The sequence below is a fragment of the Thunnus thynnus genome, chromosome 22, assembly GCF_963924715.1.
Source record: "Thunnus thynnus chromosome 22, fThuThy2.1, whole genome shotgun sequence".
Lineage (NCBI taxonomy): Eukaryota > Metazoa > Chordata > Actinopteri > Scombriformes > Scombridae > Thunnus > Thunnus thynnus.
In genome coordinates this window covers 24,348,805-24,365,872 of record NC_089538.1, presented here as the reverse complement: position 1 = coordinate 24,365,872, position 17,068 = coordinate 24,348,805, and the positions used below count along the sequence as shown (strand labels likewise).

The following is a 17,068-nucleotide window of genomic DNA, read 5'->3' as shown; positions in this document are numbered from 1 at the left end:
TGCTATTAACAATAAAAATGTACAAGTATCCTCACATCTTTTTTGGAGACTTGAGCAACTGAAAGAAAATGTCTCTCCCTTTTGCACCTGTTTGTTGACATTATTGTTGTTGACATCATTCAACTTCACTGTTTGTATGAGCCAAGAATAAAGACTTATGATAGTATTAAACATACTTGATTTTATCGGAACGACAAGATGACTTAGGATAGCTTGGACTGATTTTTATGTCCACCAAACACCAAACGATAGAGATGATGGGAGTGCGCCACAACTCCAGCAAAACTCATGATTTTATTCTGACATTGGAACTTTGTCTGTGAGAAATCGCTTGAAAAGTTGTTTGGTGTAAAGCCGGTATTAGTTGCACAGATCTTTATGTCTCACAGGTCACAGCAGTACAAGTCAAAGTTCTTTTGTCTTTTATTCATTCAGGTCCCTAATCATAAAAAACATAATAATAAGACCGTACTGTATACTTACAAAATGAACCTGGGTGTCTCACCTTGGCTTTAATCGACCGGTTCTGCAGCGTCTTGTGGTGCGTTCAGATACAATGAGGTGAGCTTCTGGGTTCAGCATTTATAAATCTGACTGGTCGGTTGGACCTCCCACATGTCAGGTAATTTACATAAATTTACACCTTTCTATTTATTTGTATTGGCATTGCCTACTAATACAACAATGGGAACATGGCGTGATAATGACGCTAGTTCATGTGAACACCTTGTTTCACTCTGGTATTTCAATCCGCATACCAACAATTTACACTAAACATATCTTACAGCCATGAAGCTTACAATGAGAATCACCCGAAGGAAGAACATTTTATCTTATGCAAAAGGTCCAATTTTATACATTTCTGACCTCCCTAAATGTACATCTTATGCACTACACATCCTGACTGTGGATATGAAATTGAATTTGGCTTAGAGTGAACTTCTAGTTGTTGATGCTACTGTCTGAGTTTACCATCTTCTGTCATCTTTCATCATGTTTAGTGTTGACCTGACCTCAAGTGAACTCAGTTCCTGATCAAGGCTACACAACTATTTCCATCACAAAAACATAACTAATCCACAACACAAACCTGGACGTCACTGTAGCTCTACCAGTGAGGAGGCCGGCGTTCAATGCAAAAATAGCATTGTGTCAAAAAAAAAAAAAAATCGACAGAAAATGAATCAGCTACTAATTCAACAGCAGCAATTCTGATAATCTATTAATTGTTATTGTTTTCTGATTTCAGGCTCTCAAATGTAAGGTTGTGCTGTGTTTCTTTGTTTCATATCACTGTAATTAAATATCTTTTTCACTAATCATTTAAGCAAATAAAAAAATAATAGATAGATTAATCTTTAATGGAATTAACTGTTAGTTGCAACCCAAACAATCATAAACGCACTATTATTATTTACATAATCATAAACCTTTCTATATATTTCTATTGGTATTGCCAACTGGTGCAACAATGAGAATAATGTAGTGCCTCTTTGCAAGTGTAGAAGATGTACAGCAGCTTCTGTCAGTTATTTTGTAGTGTGGTGTGATGGCCGCTTGGACAAGCTGTTGGTTTGTTATCTCTGCTGCACGTTGAGGAAGTTGTAAGTGGCTGTGAAACTGATTCAACACTTATAGATGAACAGTATGATAATCATGTTCATGTTACAAAGTAATCTACCAGGAAGATGTGATGTGGCAAAAGTTACAGAAAAGGGTACAAAAGGTACATTTAGCTGTTTATAATCCTGACTAACTGGTTGTTTCATCTTAGTGGTTCTTCCAACATTACAGGTAATTTACATAATCTTAAACCTTTCTGTCTATTTCTGTTGGCATCACCAACTAGTACAACAATGGGAACAGGATGTGACCATGATGCAAATGACCCTGTTCAGCTGGTTTCTCTTGTATGTGAACATCTTGTTACACCCAGGCCTGGTATTTAAATCATCAGTTTCATCAGTTTTGTACTGAACACCTGTGAAGCTTAAAGGAAGAACATTTTATCTTATGCAAAAGGCACCTCTGACCTCCCTAAACACACTCTGACTGTGGATATGAAATTGAATTTGGCTTAGAGTGAACTTCTAGTTGTTGATGCTACTGTCTTAGTTTACCACCTTCCTTCATCTTTCATCATGTTTCTTTTCATACAAAGCCAGACATTAGCTTTTCCTGTGAAAGGATTAGAGGCAAAAACAGAGAGGCAGGAAAACAATCTGTGTTTTCAGATTGTCCTGGTTTAGTGTGGACCTGACCTCAAGTGAACTCAGTTTCAGATACAGGCTACGCAACTATTTAAAAACATAACTAATCCACACCTCCACAACACAAACCTGGACATCACTGTAGCTCTACCAGTGAGGAGGCCGGCATTCAATGCAAAAATAGCATTGTGTCAAAAAAAAAAAAAAAATCGACAGAAAATGAATCAGCTACTAATTCAACAGCAGCAATTCTGATAATCTATTAATTGTTATTGTTTTCTGATTTCAGACTCTCGAATATAAGGTTGTGCTGTGTTTCTTTGTTTCATATCACTGTAATTAAATATCTTTTTCACTAATCATTTAAGCAAATAAAAAAATAATAGATTAATCTTTAATGGAATTAACTGTTAGTTGCAACCCAAACAATCATAAACATATGATTATTTACATAATCTTAAACCTTTCTATATATTTCTATTGGTATTGCCAACTGGTGCAACAATGAGAATAACATAGTGCCTTTGCAAGTGTAGAAGATGTACAGCAGCTTCTGTCAGTTATTTTGTAGTGTGGTGTGATGGCCGCTTGGACAAGCTGTTGGTTTGTTATCTCTGCTGCACGTTGAGGAAGTTGTAAGTGGCTGTGAAACTGATTCAAGCAACAATGAACTGCTCCAGCACTTATATGAAGTCAGGTAAAGCTACATTAGTGAGGAGCAACATGTCTTCTCACAACATGTGAACCTCTCACTTCTTCAGGGGATTAATCAATGCTGAGACAGTGTGAACCCATTTTCTGAATTAGTTCGCTTTATTTAAATGATTTTATAAAGGGTATAAAGGGACCTACATACATACAAAGAGACCTGGAAACTTACCCAAATACAAAGTGAGCTGCAGCTGAAGAGCGGCAGTCAAAGGTCAAATGATGGAAAGCCATGTGGAAAACAGAAATGTCATATTTCCATCATGTTTGTTTCATGTCTGCTAGAATTTAACTTCACTTTTACAAACAGCTGAGAACTTTCTCACCATGCAATGCAGCTTTAAGACTTTTTTTTTTTTGGATATATCAGCCATGACTGTTTTCGAGGCCCATAGCAACTCTCAACAAAATAAATCCTTGCTGTTGTAAATACAGCACACACACATGCAGATGACATGTTGGATGTTCATATTAAACGTGGCCAAAGTGTCAAATAATGAGGTACAGTATGTAGCAGTAATCCCTATGAACAAAAAGCAGCGGCTTCAGACTGCTCTGAACACTTTCCAACTGTTTTTTTCTACTTTCAGCCCGAGCCGACGTCGGCTGGTGACAGATTTCTTTATATGGTCATCTGCTCTACACACAGTGCACCAGTTCACCATTGTTTCCTGTAAATTCTTCACAATAAAAGTCTCACGTTATTTAGTCATTGAAAAGCTTTTAATATGAAGCAGTAAAGCAGGAAATGTAAGGTTTGCAGTAACTTAACATGACTCTGATACTTGCTTCCTGAAAGCAGACTTTCACAAAATGGCACAAGCGCTCTCCTTTCTTTTGGTTTCACACTCACATAAAGATGAGGTAAAACTCTGGGTGCTTTTCATTTGGCTAATTTATGCTTCCACACATCCTCCCACCCTCCGTCCTCCAGCTGTGACTCAGTAACCGATCTCCCTCCACATCATCAAGGATCTTCCAATCCTGTAAATGTACCCCAGAGGAGACGAGGAGCGAGGAACCACTTGAATGTGTTTATTGATCAGCTGATCTGACGGGACAGTAAACAGTTGGACTGTTGTTGTTATACAGCTGATCAGGAAAACTACCCGTGGAACAGGAATGACTCATAAAAAACACTATTATAACTTTATTAGTTTTCCTCATAAGCCAAAAGGCTTTTCTTTTTTTCTGCTTCACCTACGTCTCAGCTCCTTGTCTTGTGTCTCCTTTAATAGCCTAACAAATTATTAATTAATATCATACTGTAGTTTGACCAAGCTTTTAGTGTGAAACTAAAAGTGTGTACTATTTGGGTATGAACTCGTTATCTGACACTGATGTGGTTTTACAAATATTTATTCAATACAAAGTTAATATCAGCAGCACTTCTGATAAGGAAGCAACATATTTGAGTTGGCAAAAGAAACGGATGGAAAACTTGTCATGAACTTCAACAAACTCATTCAAACTCCTGTTATTGAATGTTTGGAGGCTGGTTACCAGAGGGAGGACACAAGCCGCCAAGTTGGGAGAATAGCAACAAATTATTACCACCTCGTTCTCTCTGAACTTTATCCCCCTTTCTGTAACATGATACTTAAATTGATCCTTGAAAGGATGTTTTCCTCTCTTCTTCACCAGTTTAAATCATGTAGGATCAGCTGCACTGACAGCAACTCATTCAGAAACATTAAAGTGACATATTGACTCTAACTGCTACGATAAGTTGACCACAAATCATCAACTTTAGCTTCATACAAATTATTACGTAACAGAACAAACAATCAAATCAAACTTTTGTAATAAAATAAGTTACATGAAATGTAAACAGGTTAGCTGTACCACTATTTGGCCTATTTGGACATAAATGTCTTGTTCGTAATCAATGTGCAAAGAGCTGCAGCCCTCTAATGAAGATCAATGCTTATTTGAATCTAGTTTGAACAGAAACACGTTAGTGGCGTCAACAGAGCCAGCAGCAGTGAGGAGTGTGCAAATAAACCATAAAACTGTTTAAAAAGGCGTTTCTGTGTGATACAGTACAAAGTAAAGCAATGATTTATCACAATAAAAACAACATGCAAGACAGCAACATTTGAACAGACTGAAAGTTTCAAACTTCACATACATTTCTGGTGTCAAAACTTTTTGAAATGAAATACTGGATCTGTGCTCAAACACTTCTGTTCAAGTTGGCAGCAGATTTTGGGATCACAGTGTCCCCCGCAAACAGAGGTCCAGACCACCTGGGATCCGTCTGCAGGAAACCGTGCAAGCGTTCAGTCAAAGAACAAGTACTGAAGAAACGAAGACTTCAAAAGCAGCCTGAGTCAGTTCCTTGTAGCGCCGGCTGAGCTTGACATTTTGCCACGAAAAGTTTCTTGCGCTTTACACGACTCCGGGTACGTACAGTACTGACAGTGGTGTTCCTCAGGGCTCTATTCGAGGCCCAGGGAGAAATTAATCCCATGGACGATACCGATGATAATTGGTTGCCAAGCAACCAGGTATCTGAGCCAGTCAAGCAGCTGTCCGTACAGGACATGTGTCTTCTCCCAGCTGGTAAGATATTAATTAAGGAGAGCATTCAGGATGATGTTGTGTTGCATTCAATGTATAGAAATACCTTCATACATTTATATACATCATCTAACATCAACTACATCACAGTTCTCCATCACTCAGCCTCCCACACAGGGACAATAAAAGGATACGGGTTGTTCATCATCCTCTTCAAGTCGACCTTCTCATTGCAGTACGGACACGTCTGCTTCTTACCCACAATGCACCAGCCGCGGATGCAGAACTCGTGGAATCTGAAGGGTCGAGGCAAGTTAAGGCACAAAAAGCTGCAGATAATCTGACTGAAAAGTTTTTTTTTTTAAATCAAAGTATTGTGCAGTGTTTTAGTTTAGAAGACAAAGACAACTTATGGACACATTTCAGTCTATTTTATAACAAACAGATAAACGTCTCCCACTGTTGACATTTCTATACTGGACTATGTTGTATTCACATGTTGACACAATGCTGAAATAGCATAAACTACTTTTCTATCTGTCCATTTGCTCCTGTTTAGCTTCCGAAACAATAAGTCGATCAACAGAAAGTTAATCAAATCAAATTAAACTGTTTTCATAACTGTTTAATCATAAGTTTTCCAGGCAAAAATGCTAAACATTCATTAGTTCCAGCTTCTCAAATGTGACAATTTACTGCTTTAATTCGTCTCATACTGTATAAATCGTTGGGTTTTCAAAGATGTTCAGTTTGAACAAAACAGCAACAAACTTTGGAGTTGGGGGAGCTGTGTCTGATAATTTCTATAACTTTCTGAAACCAACAATCAAACCAACATCATGTTTGGAGGTGAGAGCAGGTTTCCACGTCTCTCTCCAGCTCTTTTTGTTTCATGCTTTACACAACTATTTCTGTCACTTTTTGTGTGCAACACTGAATGTCTTCAAAGAGTAACAGTCTGAAAATGTCTCCTCCCTCGTTGTTACGGCCAGATTTCCACCCCACCGTTGGGGGTGTCCATTCAAAAAAGCTATGAAGACTTTTGTCTTCCAGCGTGGTTGAACAACACAGTGGTACAAACTAGTTCTTTTCAAGCATTGATTGACTCAGAGGATACATGTGTCCACAGGAGAGCTGGTAGGTGTCTTCTATAAATCCTTCATCCTCCACGTCCACCAGGATCCTCTGACCGCACACCGCACAGATGTCGTTGGTCAGACTCCTGCTGGGCATGCCGCCCTTGTTGTAGTACTGAAAACACACACAAGAGGAGCTGCAATGATTAATCAACTAGTTGATGGAAAGAGAAAATTAACTGACAACTCTTTCTTTAATACAAAAATACCAAACATCTACAAATTTGATTCTTTTCTTTGTTATACTTGATAGTAAACTGAATGTCTTTGTATTTTGGACTGTTGGTCGGACATAAAAAAGACATTTGAAGACGTCAACTTAGGCTGTAAGAAATTTTAACAACTATTTTTCAAAATTTACTGATGTTCTGATGACAAAACAATGACATCAGATTGACAGCTTAGTCTATAATGAAAAACTTGCCACCTTAGACACATGCATGGACAACAGTGTATTTAATAAGATTAGAGTATTAGGTTAATGGATCCACTCTGACCTGTTCACATTTAAACATATTTTATGGAATCTTAGGCCCTGTTTACACCTGGTATTAACATCCGCCTCGGGTGATCACAAGTGGACAGCTCTAAATACAGGTGTAAACAGACGTACTTAAAGCTGTCCACTTGTGATCGGATCACCTGAGACACATGTTAATACCAGGTGTAAACGGGGCCGTATTATAGTTAAAGGTTGGTAACTCATACTAAAAGGTCAAGTTGTTCTTTATTAGGAATCATTTTTTTAAAAAAGTGTTTCACCCCGATTGTAGAAGCCATGTAGTCAGAGCAGATTTCAGCAAAGTCTCTGCCCATGACGCCGTAGTAAAGTCCGTAAAACAGCATGATGACGCCAACGTCCATAGAGTCCTCAGCCTTGATCCTGCAGAGGAAGAAAAAAAGACCAGCTGTCAATAAAGCTCATTTAAATTGTACATAACTAAACTGAGAGACATTTAACTCGATGGTAGTGACTCCCCTTGAGTATCCTAATTGGCTCTTCGGGGCCATTATGTTTATAGCCTCTTTAATTGGCTTTAAATATGAAGAAAGATCTAACGTTCAAACTCGGATCTGTTAAAGGAGACCAGCTCTATATTTATTTTTATTTTGGGCTCCTTTAAGGTACTGAGATCAAAATGTAATAACTACATATTTAAATTTAATGCCTGTTTAACTGCAGGTTTGAGGAATGAATCTGCACTCAACCAGCACAGTGTTTCTCTGATTTGTTCTGCAGACTGTTTGTCACTTTGCTTTAGTTTCTGAGTCACCGTCTGTTTGGATTTGACCCCCCTGACACGGAGCTACGAGGAGCAGCGGTGAAACTGCTGAGCAACGGATAACTTACAGCATCAGAAGCCAACAGTACAACAGAAACCATTAACAGATACACCACCGCCCTCTACTGGTCACTGTTACACTATTCACAAAGTATGATACAGTATTTAGTCACAGATGCAGGGTGCTGGAGATAAGTTTGTCTCTGTAAGAAAATAGCAGTAATAAGTAGTTGTAAAAATCATGTTGGATATCTGTTAATATTTTATCCAAACATACAATTTCAAATCTTGGATTTTATTAGCTTTTACGAGACAGAACAGCTGGAATTCACATGATCAAACACAAATAGATTTAGTATGATTAACAGCCAGGAAATCACTGGAAATCTAAAAGAAATTATCACAACATTTACAATTCTGTGTTGCCTTATCCTCCAATATTTCACTTTTTCTTTCTTTCTTTTCTATTATCTGTTTATTTCCAGCTGATTGGTGCATTCCTCTGTTTATTTTGTGTGTCTCTTAATTTCCTTGTAAGTTTAAATTGATAGGAACGTTATTTTTCCACTTGATGTTTTTTTTTATTTGTTTACTGGACGACAAACATCTGACCTCTCATGTCTGTCTGTTTGTTTGCTGTTTGTTGAAGTGAACAATAAAATTTCTGATGGGTTACAATACAACAATTCCCCACTTGACAAGGTTTATTATAATATCAAAATGAAACCCAAAGAAGTCTGCAGAAATTTTCATATTCTTCTTTGTATTCTTGACATTTACACCTTCTAATATTCATTATGTCATTATGTTTGCATCTGCGTGTAGTATTGTCGTCTGTGTGATTTTATTTAGATGGCTAAATGTAGATGCAGTAGTATAATATGTTCAGTGATATTGAAAAACGTTTGTATTATTACACCAATAAACTTCATCTATGTCTTCAGTCTCAGGGTAGAGGAGTGACATCATTCAAACTTGCATTAAAAATGTAAATTATACTAAAATTATACTACAACTACTGTCATCCATAACTACAACCAATCAGTTCATCAGTATTTCAGCCATCCATCCACCTCCAGCACTTAACCGGCTTTATGTTAACTTTTCTGTGCTCTCTGATAAACACGATGTTTAAAACTCATTAAACACCCCCACCCCAACACCATGGAGGTGTGACGAGTCACCTGAAGAAGACGTTGAAGCCGAACATGGTGAACATGATGGCCAGGTAGCCCAGAACACCCACTGCATAGCTCAGCTTGTAGATCAACAGGAACCACTTGTACACCATCCTGACCAACACAGAGATACAGTCGGAATATTGTCAACATGTGTAATACAAACATATCAATGGTATCAAAGTGATTTGTGAGGTAATTAAGAACAAGTTCAAGGATTTTTCATGCAGGACTTCTACTTGTAATGGAGTATTTTTACATTGATGTGCTGTTAGTTTTACTTAAGTGGAGCGTCTGAGTGCTTCCTCCACCTCTGCTATTAATCAAACAATCCTTTCAGCTCTGATGAGAAGTATTAATAGTTTCCAGTGTGGAAGAACAAACATATTTCCTGCAGTAGCTGTAAGAGAAGAGTGCAGCCTTTCTGTTGTCCACAGTTGTGATCATCATGTTCCAGACTCAGGTGATGCAGGATGTCCGACAAGTAAAACCAGGTGTGTTTCTTAGAGGTTCAAAATATAAAAACTGCCAATTTGGATTGGCTTCCGTCTCTGGACCGTGATGATAAATCAAAATTACAAGACTTAACCCGGCAGTTCTCAACCTTGGGGGGTCTGGTGGCAAGATCAATATAATAATAATAAAACATATTTCTAGTAAACAAATTGTCTATTTTTTCTAACTTTTTTCATTTCTTTGTATCTTTCTTGGAACAAACTGGATAATTTTACATCTACAGCCTCTAAAAACTTTTCAACTCAAAGACTTTTTGCAACACGCGACAAAAGATTGCGAGTAGACCAACCTTATCTTAATCATGTTTTATTTTCCAGATGTCCTTGAGTATATTTTTATACTTTTTTTTTTACATTGTTCTCAGATTTTTGTTTTTTATAATTTTGTTTTATCTAGTTTTATGTAAATTCTTTGTGTCATTATGTCCTTCAGCATGTCCCAGAAATGTAGATAAAAAGAATATTAAAAAAGCATAAAACAGTGAACTTGTGCATTAATAGATATACAGTACACTACTTCTATTTGTTCTATTTTACTAATAAATACATTTAAATACCTCATAATGAAAGAAAGATGACTCTTTACAGCAGCTGCTGAATATAAAAGTGTTTTTTGCGTTCAACACTCAGAACTGTGGCTTCTTTTCTTACTTAGATAATAATACGCCAACAATCATAACACAGACTCAGTCAAATGAAATGTCCCGTCTCACCTCGGCGTCCTGCAGGACAGCGGCTTGCGGGTTGCTCTGAAGATGACGTAGCTGGTGATGACGGAGAACATGCCCCACATGGACAGAAATCTCCACCAGTACAGTTTGATGGTGAAGTAAAGAGGAACCACCCACATCTGGACCAGAGTCACCAGCTGAGGAGGAGAAAATTAAAACATAAACACACTCATGTTTGTTCTTGTCAATGAATTAATACATGGAGATAAAGATTAATGTTTTCATTTCCTTTTCAATATCAGAATCTTTACATACTTAAGATTCACACTCTTGAGGTCGGGAACTAATGATTATGCTCTTTATTAATTAATCTACTGGTTATTTTTTGATTAATTGATCGTTCATTTATCCTTATAAGAAAATTATTTAAAAAAAACAAGTTGTCAGAGCCTAAGTTGACGCTGACACAGTCCAAAACCCAAAGATATTCAATTTATGATGATATAAAACAGAGAAAAGCTAGAAGCAGAGACTAAACATGTGTATTAACCACCATACACCAGCTGGTGTCAGTTTATATACCGACTGATAAGAAAAAACAAAGATACGTTGTTTTAAAAACTGTTCTTTATGTGTACGTTATTCTTTTGCATTTATTTAATATTGAGATCTGTTGTAGCCTCAAAAATCCTGCATCAGACCAGGATGTTAGTCCAGTTCACAAGAGTGCAGCAAAGAAGCAAATTTAGATTGTGATTATTTTTGGTTATTTTTTAGAATAACAATATTAACACCTAAAATAAATTATATCTTTATGTACTTTCAGAAGGATTTATACTAAAGCTGCAACGATTAGTTGATTAGTTGCCGACTATTAAATTAATCACCAACTATTTTAATAATCGATTAATCATTTTTTAAGTCATTTTTTAAGAAAAAATGTCCAAATTCTCTTATTCCAGCTTCAACAATGTGAATATTTTATGGTTTCTTTAGTCTTCTTTGACAGCAGACTGAACATCTTTGGATTATGGACTGTTGTGGACAATACAAGACATCTGAAGACGTCACGTTGGGTTCTGGGAAACAATAATCGACATTTTTCAGCATTTTCTGACATTCATGGACCGAAACAGCTAACTGACGAATCAAAAAAATGATCCACACATTACTCGATAGTGAAAATGATCGCAGTTGCAGCCGTACTGAAGACAGAGAGACTTTTAAAACATAGCTCTCTCTCTCTCTGGTCAGTGAGGAGGAAGAAGCAGGACCACAGCAGCAGGTTTAGCACAGCTGTCCACTGCTGTGAGGCTGAAGTAGACGCCATCATGGCTCGACGACCGAGACCCGTAGAAAGCCTGTGTAGATTTTAGTTTATGCTGTTTTTTTTAACTTTTTTCAACTGCAAAATGTCCCACTCACTACATATCTCCATCACAATGACCAAACAGTTTGTTTGTTACACGTTTATGTCAAAAAACTAATATTGACGAATCATATAACTTTCATATATTGAGGTCTGAATCAACCTCAAAGATCCTGTATCAGTGGGGTTATTTGTCCACCAGGGTGCAGCAAAGAGGGAACTTTAGATTTTGTTATTGATCATTGATTGATCCAATAGGATTGAAACATTGTCCTGATTAAATGTTGTGGCTTGAAGTGAAGCGTGCAGGTGAGTTTTTTCCTTATTTCAACAATAACATATATAATATTAACACCAATGATAAACCATATCTTTATGTATTTTCAGAGGCATTTATACTTACAGTAGTTAATATCCCATGTATAATAAATACTGTAGATGCACAGTCATAAGACCAATAAAATTATTCAGGATTTGATATGTAGTGAAGCCAGAAAGTGAAGTCAGACTCACCTGCACCTAAAATTAATATCTAATAAATGATGCCGAAGAAATTGTGCATATTTGTTGACATCAGGGAAGAAAACCCCACTAATACTTTCTTTTATCATTACTATAGCAATATCGACCCCAGTTGTACTAATGTACAGTGTACTATAATACAGCATTTTATCATCAGTGAAGAGTATTTATACTCAGCAGATACTATATTATAGTTATGGTTATATCACTAGTCTCTATTCTATTTTAATGTATTGCTATTAGGTTTAGTTAGTTTAGTTACTGTATTCTTTTATCCACCTCACTTTAATTAGCATTTGGGTTTAATAAAGTATCTATATATCCATCCATCCCAGGGGCACATTTATCAAAGGTTTTCAGCCATTGTTGTGGGTTAAGCACAATGACAGAAAACCTCTAGAAACTGCACGTTTAAGTTAAAACAAAATGTAGTTCAAGGGGTTCCTACTTATGGGGTGTAACGTGCATGGAAATGTACATAAATCCCCGCAAATGTCTCCAGATGTGTCTCGGCCGTCCAGTTGTCTTTCTCTGTTTTGTTACACGTCACCACTCACATTGTAGGAGCGGTGGTGCCGCTGCTTCCACTGAACCAGGACTATCTGAGCCACCACCAGCGTGGCGATGAGGATCAGCACCATCTCCGCGTGCATGGCTTCGTGACCCCGGTGCTTCACGTGCAGACGCTCATGCTGCACCCTGCCGAGAGCAAAACAGGTGGAGGTGGAGGTGGGAAGAGGAGGGAAGAGGAGAGCAGATGCAGAAAACACAAGAGGAGTCAGGGTAGAGGAGCAGAGGAAGGTCTTCAATGATGAATGCCGATATATTTTAAAGTTTAGGGTAAAAGAAAGAGGGGCTACTCACTTCCAGTTTTCTCTGTGTGTCATTTTCAGCAGGTCGTCCTGTATTGAGGAGACAGAAATAGCAGCTGGGTCTCACTGGACTGTTTTATGTAGGTTAGACAACTTACTATGCGTAATGGCGTCCCAGTAATAAGTAAAGACGGACTTTACGTTAAAAACAAAAGAGGAAGACACCTCTGTGTTGCCACGTCGGAACAGCAGCAGCCTGAGTAGTGACAGCTTGTTCATAGATAAAAGGAACTGGGCTGCTAGTTAGCAAACCGCAGGTATGCTAGCGACCGTTAGCCACCGCTTTATCTACTTTAAACGTACCAGCCGTTAGTTTACACTGCGTGACCGGCTCGATAATTAACAGTAGTTTTATTATTTACCTGGGGGTGCACACCTGCCATCTTCTTCCTTTTTACTGTCTCCCGGTGCCAGCTAGCCGGCTACCTACAGCTACCGTAGGTTAGCACTGCTTTGACAGCAGCTTCCCCGCTGACAGCTGCTTTGAGACGTAGCAGGTATGGGAAGCCAAGAGGGTCAAAATTCTCACCGTGCGAAAACCTACGACCCCCTTATAAATACACCTCTAATATCTATACATGCAAACAAAACTGGTAACATTTCATGTCATTGTACACATGCCACATATTTAATAAGGTGTATCTATCCAATTGTTTAAACACCTTTTAATACTCTATAATGTCCACACAAAACTAAATGAAAGCTGTGCATTTAATCATAAGATTGGGGTCTTCACTAATTTATACTGCTGGGTGACTCATCCAATCACATTACATCACTATGTATCACATTAGGCAGATAATGGGCTCATTAATTGCTATCAATAATCACTCAAGACAACAGAAAATTCATACTAGTGCTTTTATTTCATTCAGGTTTGCTTAAACAAAATTTGTATTAAATGTTGGAGAATCCTGGTCCATTTATACAATTAAACAGTTTGTTTCATGTTGTCTGCTCTTGACAAAAACATTGAATGCCATTTAAGTTAGCAACAGTTGGTTTTATTTCCTCATGAATATAAATGCATACAAAAACTTTCACGATGAAAGATTGTGGAAAAGTCCTCCTGAGTTGCAGCGCAGCTCCTCGTTTACGGTTGACCTATTGGAGGAAAGAAACATTAGCCAACAGAAAACTTTTTGATCTGATGGTCACAACTACAACTGAATTCGCTCAGACATCCAAGGAAGGATTGGGCCATCTTTGGTCCGTAGACCTCTGGTGGAAACTACGAATGGCAGGAAAGACATCATCACAGCGAACTGATGGTTGTGCATCTTTACCTTTACTTCAATATATCATTTAAAAACAGCAGATACATACTAGGCTATAGTCATCTTCACTGTTGGCACTTCCTTTGACTAGACAGGCACCGTCAGCGGAGACTCGCACCCTGAAAGTGACATGTAGTGACAAGTTAGCACTGAAACCGGAGAAAGACAAAAACAGATGACATTCACTACTTTTAATTCGCTCAGACATCCAAGGAAGGATTGGGCCATCTTTGGTCCGTAGACCTCTGGTGGAAACTACGAATGGCAGGAAAGACATCATCACAGCGAATCGTGGCACAGAGGTAAATAGATCAAGGCTGGGTTGAATTCACTGATTCAGGGAGAAAAGGTTTTCATAAAGCACACACTTTTTTGGAAAACTCAAACACCTGTATGTGCATCTTGACTGTATGCGTTTATAGTCGTCAATGCGTTTGTCGTATGTATTGTACTTTTTTCTTGTAAGACACTATTCCATTTATCTCTGATCTACTGCAGGAGAAACACACCTTCAGAAGAAGTCAAAGCTTCTGTGAACTGTCACGATGAGAACGAACGTCTCCTCCATGATCCAGACATTTATTTTACATCCAGCCTGAAAGAAAGATTGAAAGCTTGTTTAGTTATGGACGATAACAAGACACAAAATCACAGTTATTCACTTTAGTCGCTCAGACATCCAAGGAAGGATTGGGCCATCTTTGGTCTTTAGACCTCTGGTGGAAACTACGAATGGCAGGAAAAATCATCATCACAGCAACTAGAGGGAACCAGGACTTCCCAGAACCAATATTTAATGAAGTAAATATTATAATCCGAAACATACATACCAGCTTAACAGGTCAGTCGTCATGTTGACGATTCTGTTGATTTAACTTTAATGGACACGACATGGCCGCCAAAGAGACAGTCAACCTGAAAGTGAGATGGAGATGAAGTTAGCTCTGAAAGCAGCGAGATGTTACGAGACAAGTTAAAGACTTCTGTTGTTCGCTCAGACATCCAAGGAAGGTTTGGACCGTCTTTGGTCTTTCGACCTCTGGTGGAAACTACGAATGGCAGGAAAGACATCATCACAGCGAGAAGAGCTGAGCAGTCCTGGAGCTGCGTTAACTGAGTAAGAAACAACGTCAACTGATCAGCTCACCTGTCCACAGGGTCAGTGGAGCTGAGGTGTTGTTGCGTCTTGCCCTCGTGGAAGAAGTCGTATCATCCATCTTCACACAACTGAGCAGCTTCTCTACGGTGTCCATGAAGGTCATTCACCGTGGTGATGGATGTAAGTCTGTTGGGACATTTCTCGTGTTAGAAAACCAAATAAACTCAGTCCACAACAAACAGGTCAGTAATCATGAAGGCACCTGTGATTATTTCCAGCTTTTACATTAAAAATATTCTTCTTGTTGCCTAAAAAATTAATTCTGTTTGGAAACTGTTTGCCAACAATAGTAATGATGATAAGTGGTGGAAAGTAACTATGTACATTTATTCAAGTACATTTGAGGTATTTGAGTATTTCCATTTGATGCTACTTTATACTGATTTCTTCTGACATGTGAGGATTTATTGTTTTATATCACTAAATTGAGCATCTTTGGACAGTTGATTGGACAAAATAAGATATTAGAATTATTCACTTCCATTTTCCACCATTTCCAACAATTTTAAGTACTTGTAAAAAATAACCTACAACCAAAGAAAAAGCAGTAGAAAAACATTATAGGTCACATAAATTACATTACTCTCAGACCTGGAATGTTAGACTATATTAGATGCACATTTAAAAGTTATAAGTGTTTAATTCCAGTAGGTTTATTTCTATTCTGACTTGTACAGAGGTTGAATGTCTCATCACCTTCACCACGTGTTCTCCTGCTGGAAACAACCAGAACAGAAACCCTGTCGGCAGGATGCAAAATGAACTTTTTTTTGTCCACCAGCCAAACCGTTAGTGAATGTTCAACGTCTACCAGCCACTCAATAGATTATCATTGTTTTGTGAGATTGTTTGGTGAGTGAAGCAAATCTACCAGCTACTTGCATATTTTACCAACATTTAGCTGGTGGCTGGTGTTAATTTTGTTTCCTGCCCGTTTGTTTTAATATCTTGTCTCTAAAAATGCTGAAATTTAAATTCAGCATCTAAAAACAGTCGTTTTCGATCCCGGTCCTGCGGCATCAGTGCCCTGTATGTTTAAGATGTGATTCAAATGATAAAAACTCATCATCAAGCTCTGCAGAAGCCTGATAATAACCTACTGATTTCAATCAGGATTAAATAAATCCCGCGCATGCTCAGTACAGCGCTACAACTTCAAAGTTTACTTTTAGACCAACTTTAAAACGGTTATAATCTTTGGGCGTAAAACAACAGTGAACAGGCAGATTTAAGTTTAAATAAAACATAAAAAAAGACATTAAATAAAGAGGCCGACAGTCGTGTTTCAGTTCAGGACGACATGTGGAAACTGTCAACGACATTTCAGCGCTGAAACAATCTGCGACCATCCGTAAAATAAACTCCAGTTTTAAGGAAGATGTCGTCAACTATTATCTCTACAGACTGTGTTTAATAAGTTCAATCCGCCATTTGAGGAGTAAAGTGAAGTTTGAAGTCATATTTACCGTTAAATCAGGGTAACAGTAGCTCTCTCTCTCTGCACCGCGGATCCAAATGACTCTGAGCGCGTTTCTGCTCGCTTTTATTCCGTCAGCGGGTTTACGGCGCCTCACCGCCGCCTGCTGGACCGGAGGTCAACACCGGAACATCCGCCACCACACTGCGGTTTTTGTTGTTGTCAGAT

The 17,068-nt window shown here is 38.1% G+C and overlaps 1 protein-coding gene, 1 long non-coding RNA gene and 4 other non-coding genes across 6 annotated transcripts; all 6 read right to left on the bottom strand.

Annotated features, from left to right (window-relative positions):
• Window positions 1–4,261: 4,261 nt before the first annotated feature.
• Window positions 4,262–13,496, bottom strand: rnf175 (ring finger protein 175). Its single transcript, XM_067579447.1, has 9 exons — window positions 13,350–13,496; window positions 12,980–13,017; window positions 12,673–12,814; window positions 10,267–10,421; window positions 9,045–9,152; window positions 7,340–7,460; window positions 6,559–6,692; window positions 5,636–5,737; window positions 4,262–5,480 (listed from the first exon to the last, which is right to left on the bottom strand). The coding sequence occupies exons 1-9, from the start codon at window positions 13,368–13,370 to the stop codon at window positions 5,360–5,362; spliced, it is 942 nt and encodes a 313-aa protein (XP_067435548.1). The 5' UTR covers window positions 13,371–13,496; the 3' UTR covers window positions 4,262–5,359.
• A 338-nt stretch (window positions 13,497–13,834) lies between these two features.
• LOC137174267 (uncharacterized) lies at window positions 13,835–17,003 on the bottom strand. Its single transcript, XR_010925324.1, has 6 exons — window positions 16,890–17,003; window positions 15,412–15,549; window positions 15,095–15,179; window positions 14,774–14,859; window positions 14,314–14,383; window positions 13,835–14,091 (listed from the first exon to the last, which is right to left on the bottom strand). It is a non-coding gene; the product is annotated as an uncharacterized lncRNA (long non-coding RNA).
• Window positions 14,160–14,251, bottom strand: LOC137175289 (small nucleolar RNA SNORD14). The gene has a single exon (XR_010925617.1). It is a non-coding gene; the product is annotated as a small nucleolar RNA SNORD14 (small nucleolar RNA).
• Window positions 14,461–14,552, bottom strand: LOC137175288 (small nucleolar RNA SNORD14). Its single transcript, XR_010925616.1, has one exon. It is a non-coding gene; the product is annotated as a small nucleolar RNA SNORD14 (small nucleolar RNA).
• On the bottom strand, window positions 14,932–15,024 carry LOC137175287 (small nucleolar RNA SNORD14). Its single transcript, XR_010925615.1, has one exon. It is a non-coding gene; the product is annotated as a small nucleolar RNA SNORD14 (small nucleolar RNA).
• On the bottom strand, window positions 15,255–15,346 carry LOC137175267 (small nucleolar RNA SNORD14). Its single transcript, XR_010925596.1, has one exon. It is a non-coding gene; the product is annotated as a small nucleolar RNA SNORD14 (small nucleolar RNA).
• Window positions 17,004–17,068: the final 65 nt, after the last annotated feature.

Bases quoted from the DNA above. Each gene is read 5' to 3' on its own strand.
- rnf175 (XM_067579447.1), bottom strand. From the start codon at position 13,370: ATGGCAGGTGTGCACCCCCAG. The intron at 12,815-12,979 runs GTGAGTAGCCCC...TGCTCTCGGCAG, and splicing joins ACACACAGAGAAAACTGGAA to GGTGCAGCATGAGCGTCTGC. The intron at 6,693-7,339 runs GTGAAACACTTT...GTGTGTTTTCAG, and splicing joins ACATGGCTTCTACAATCGGG to TACTACAACAAGGGCGGCAT.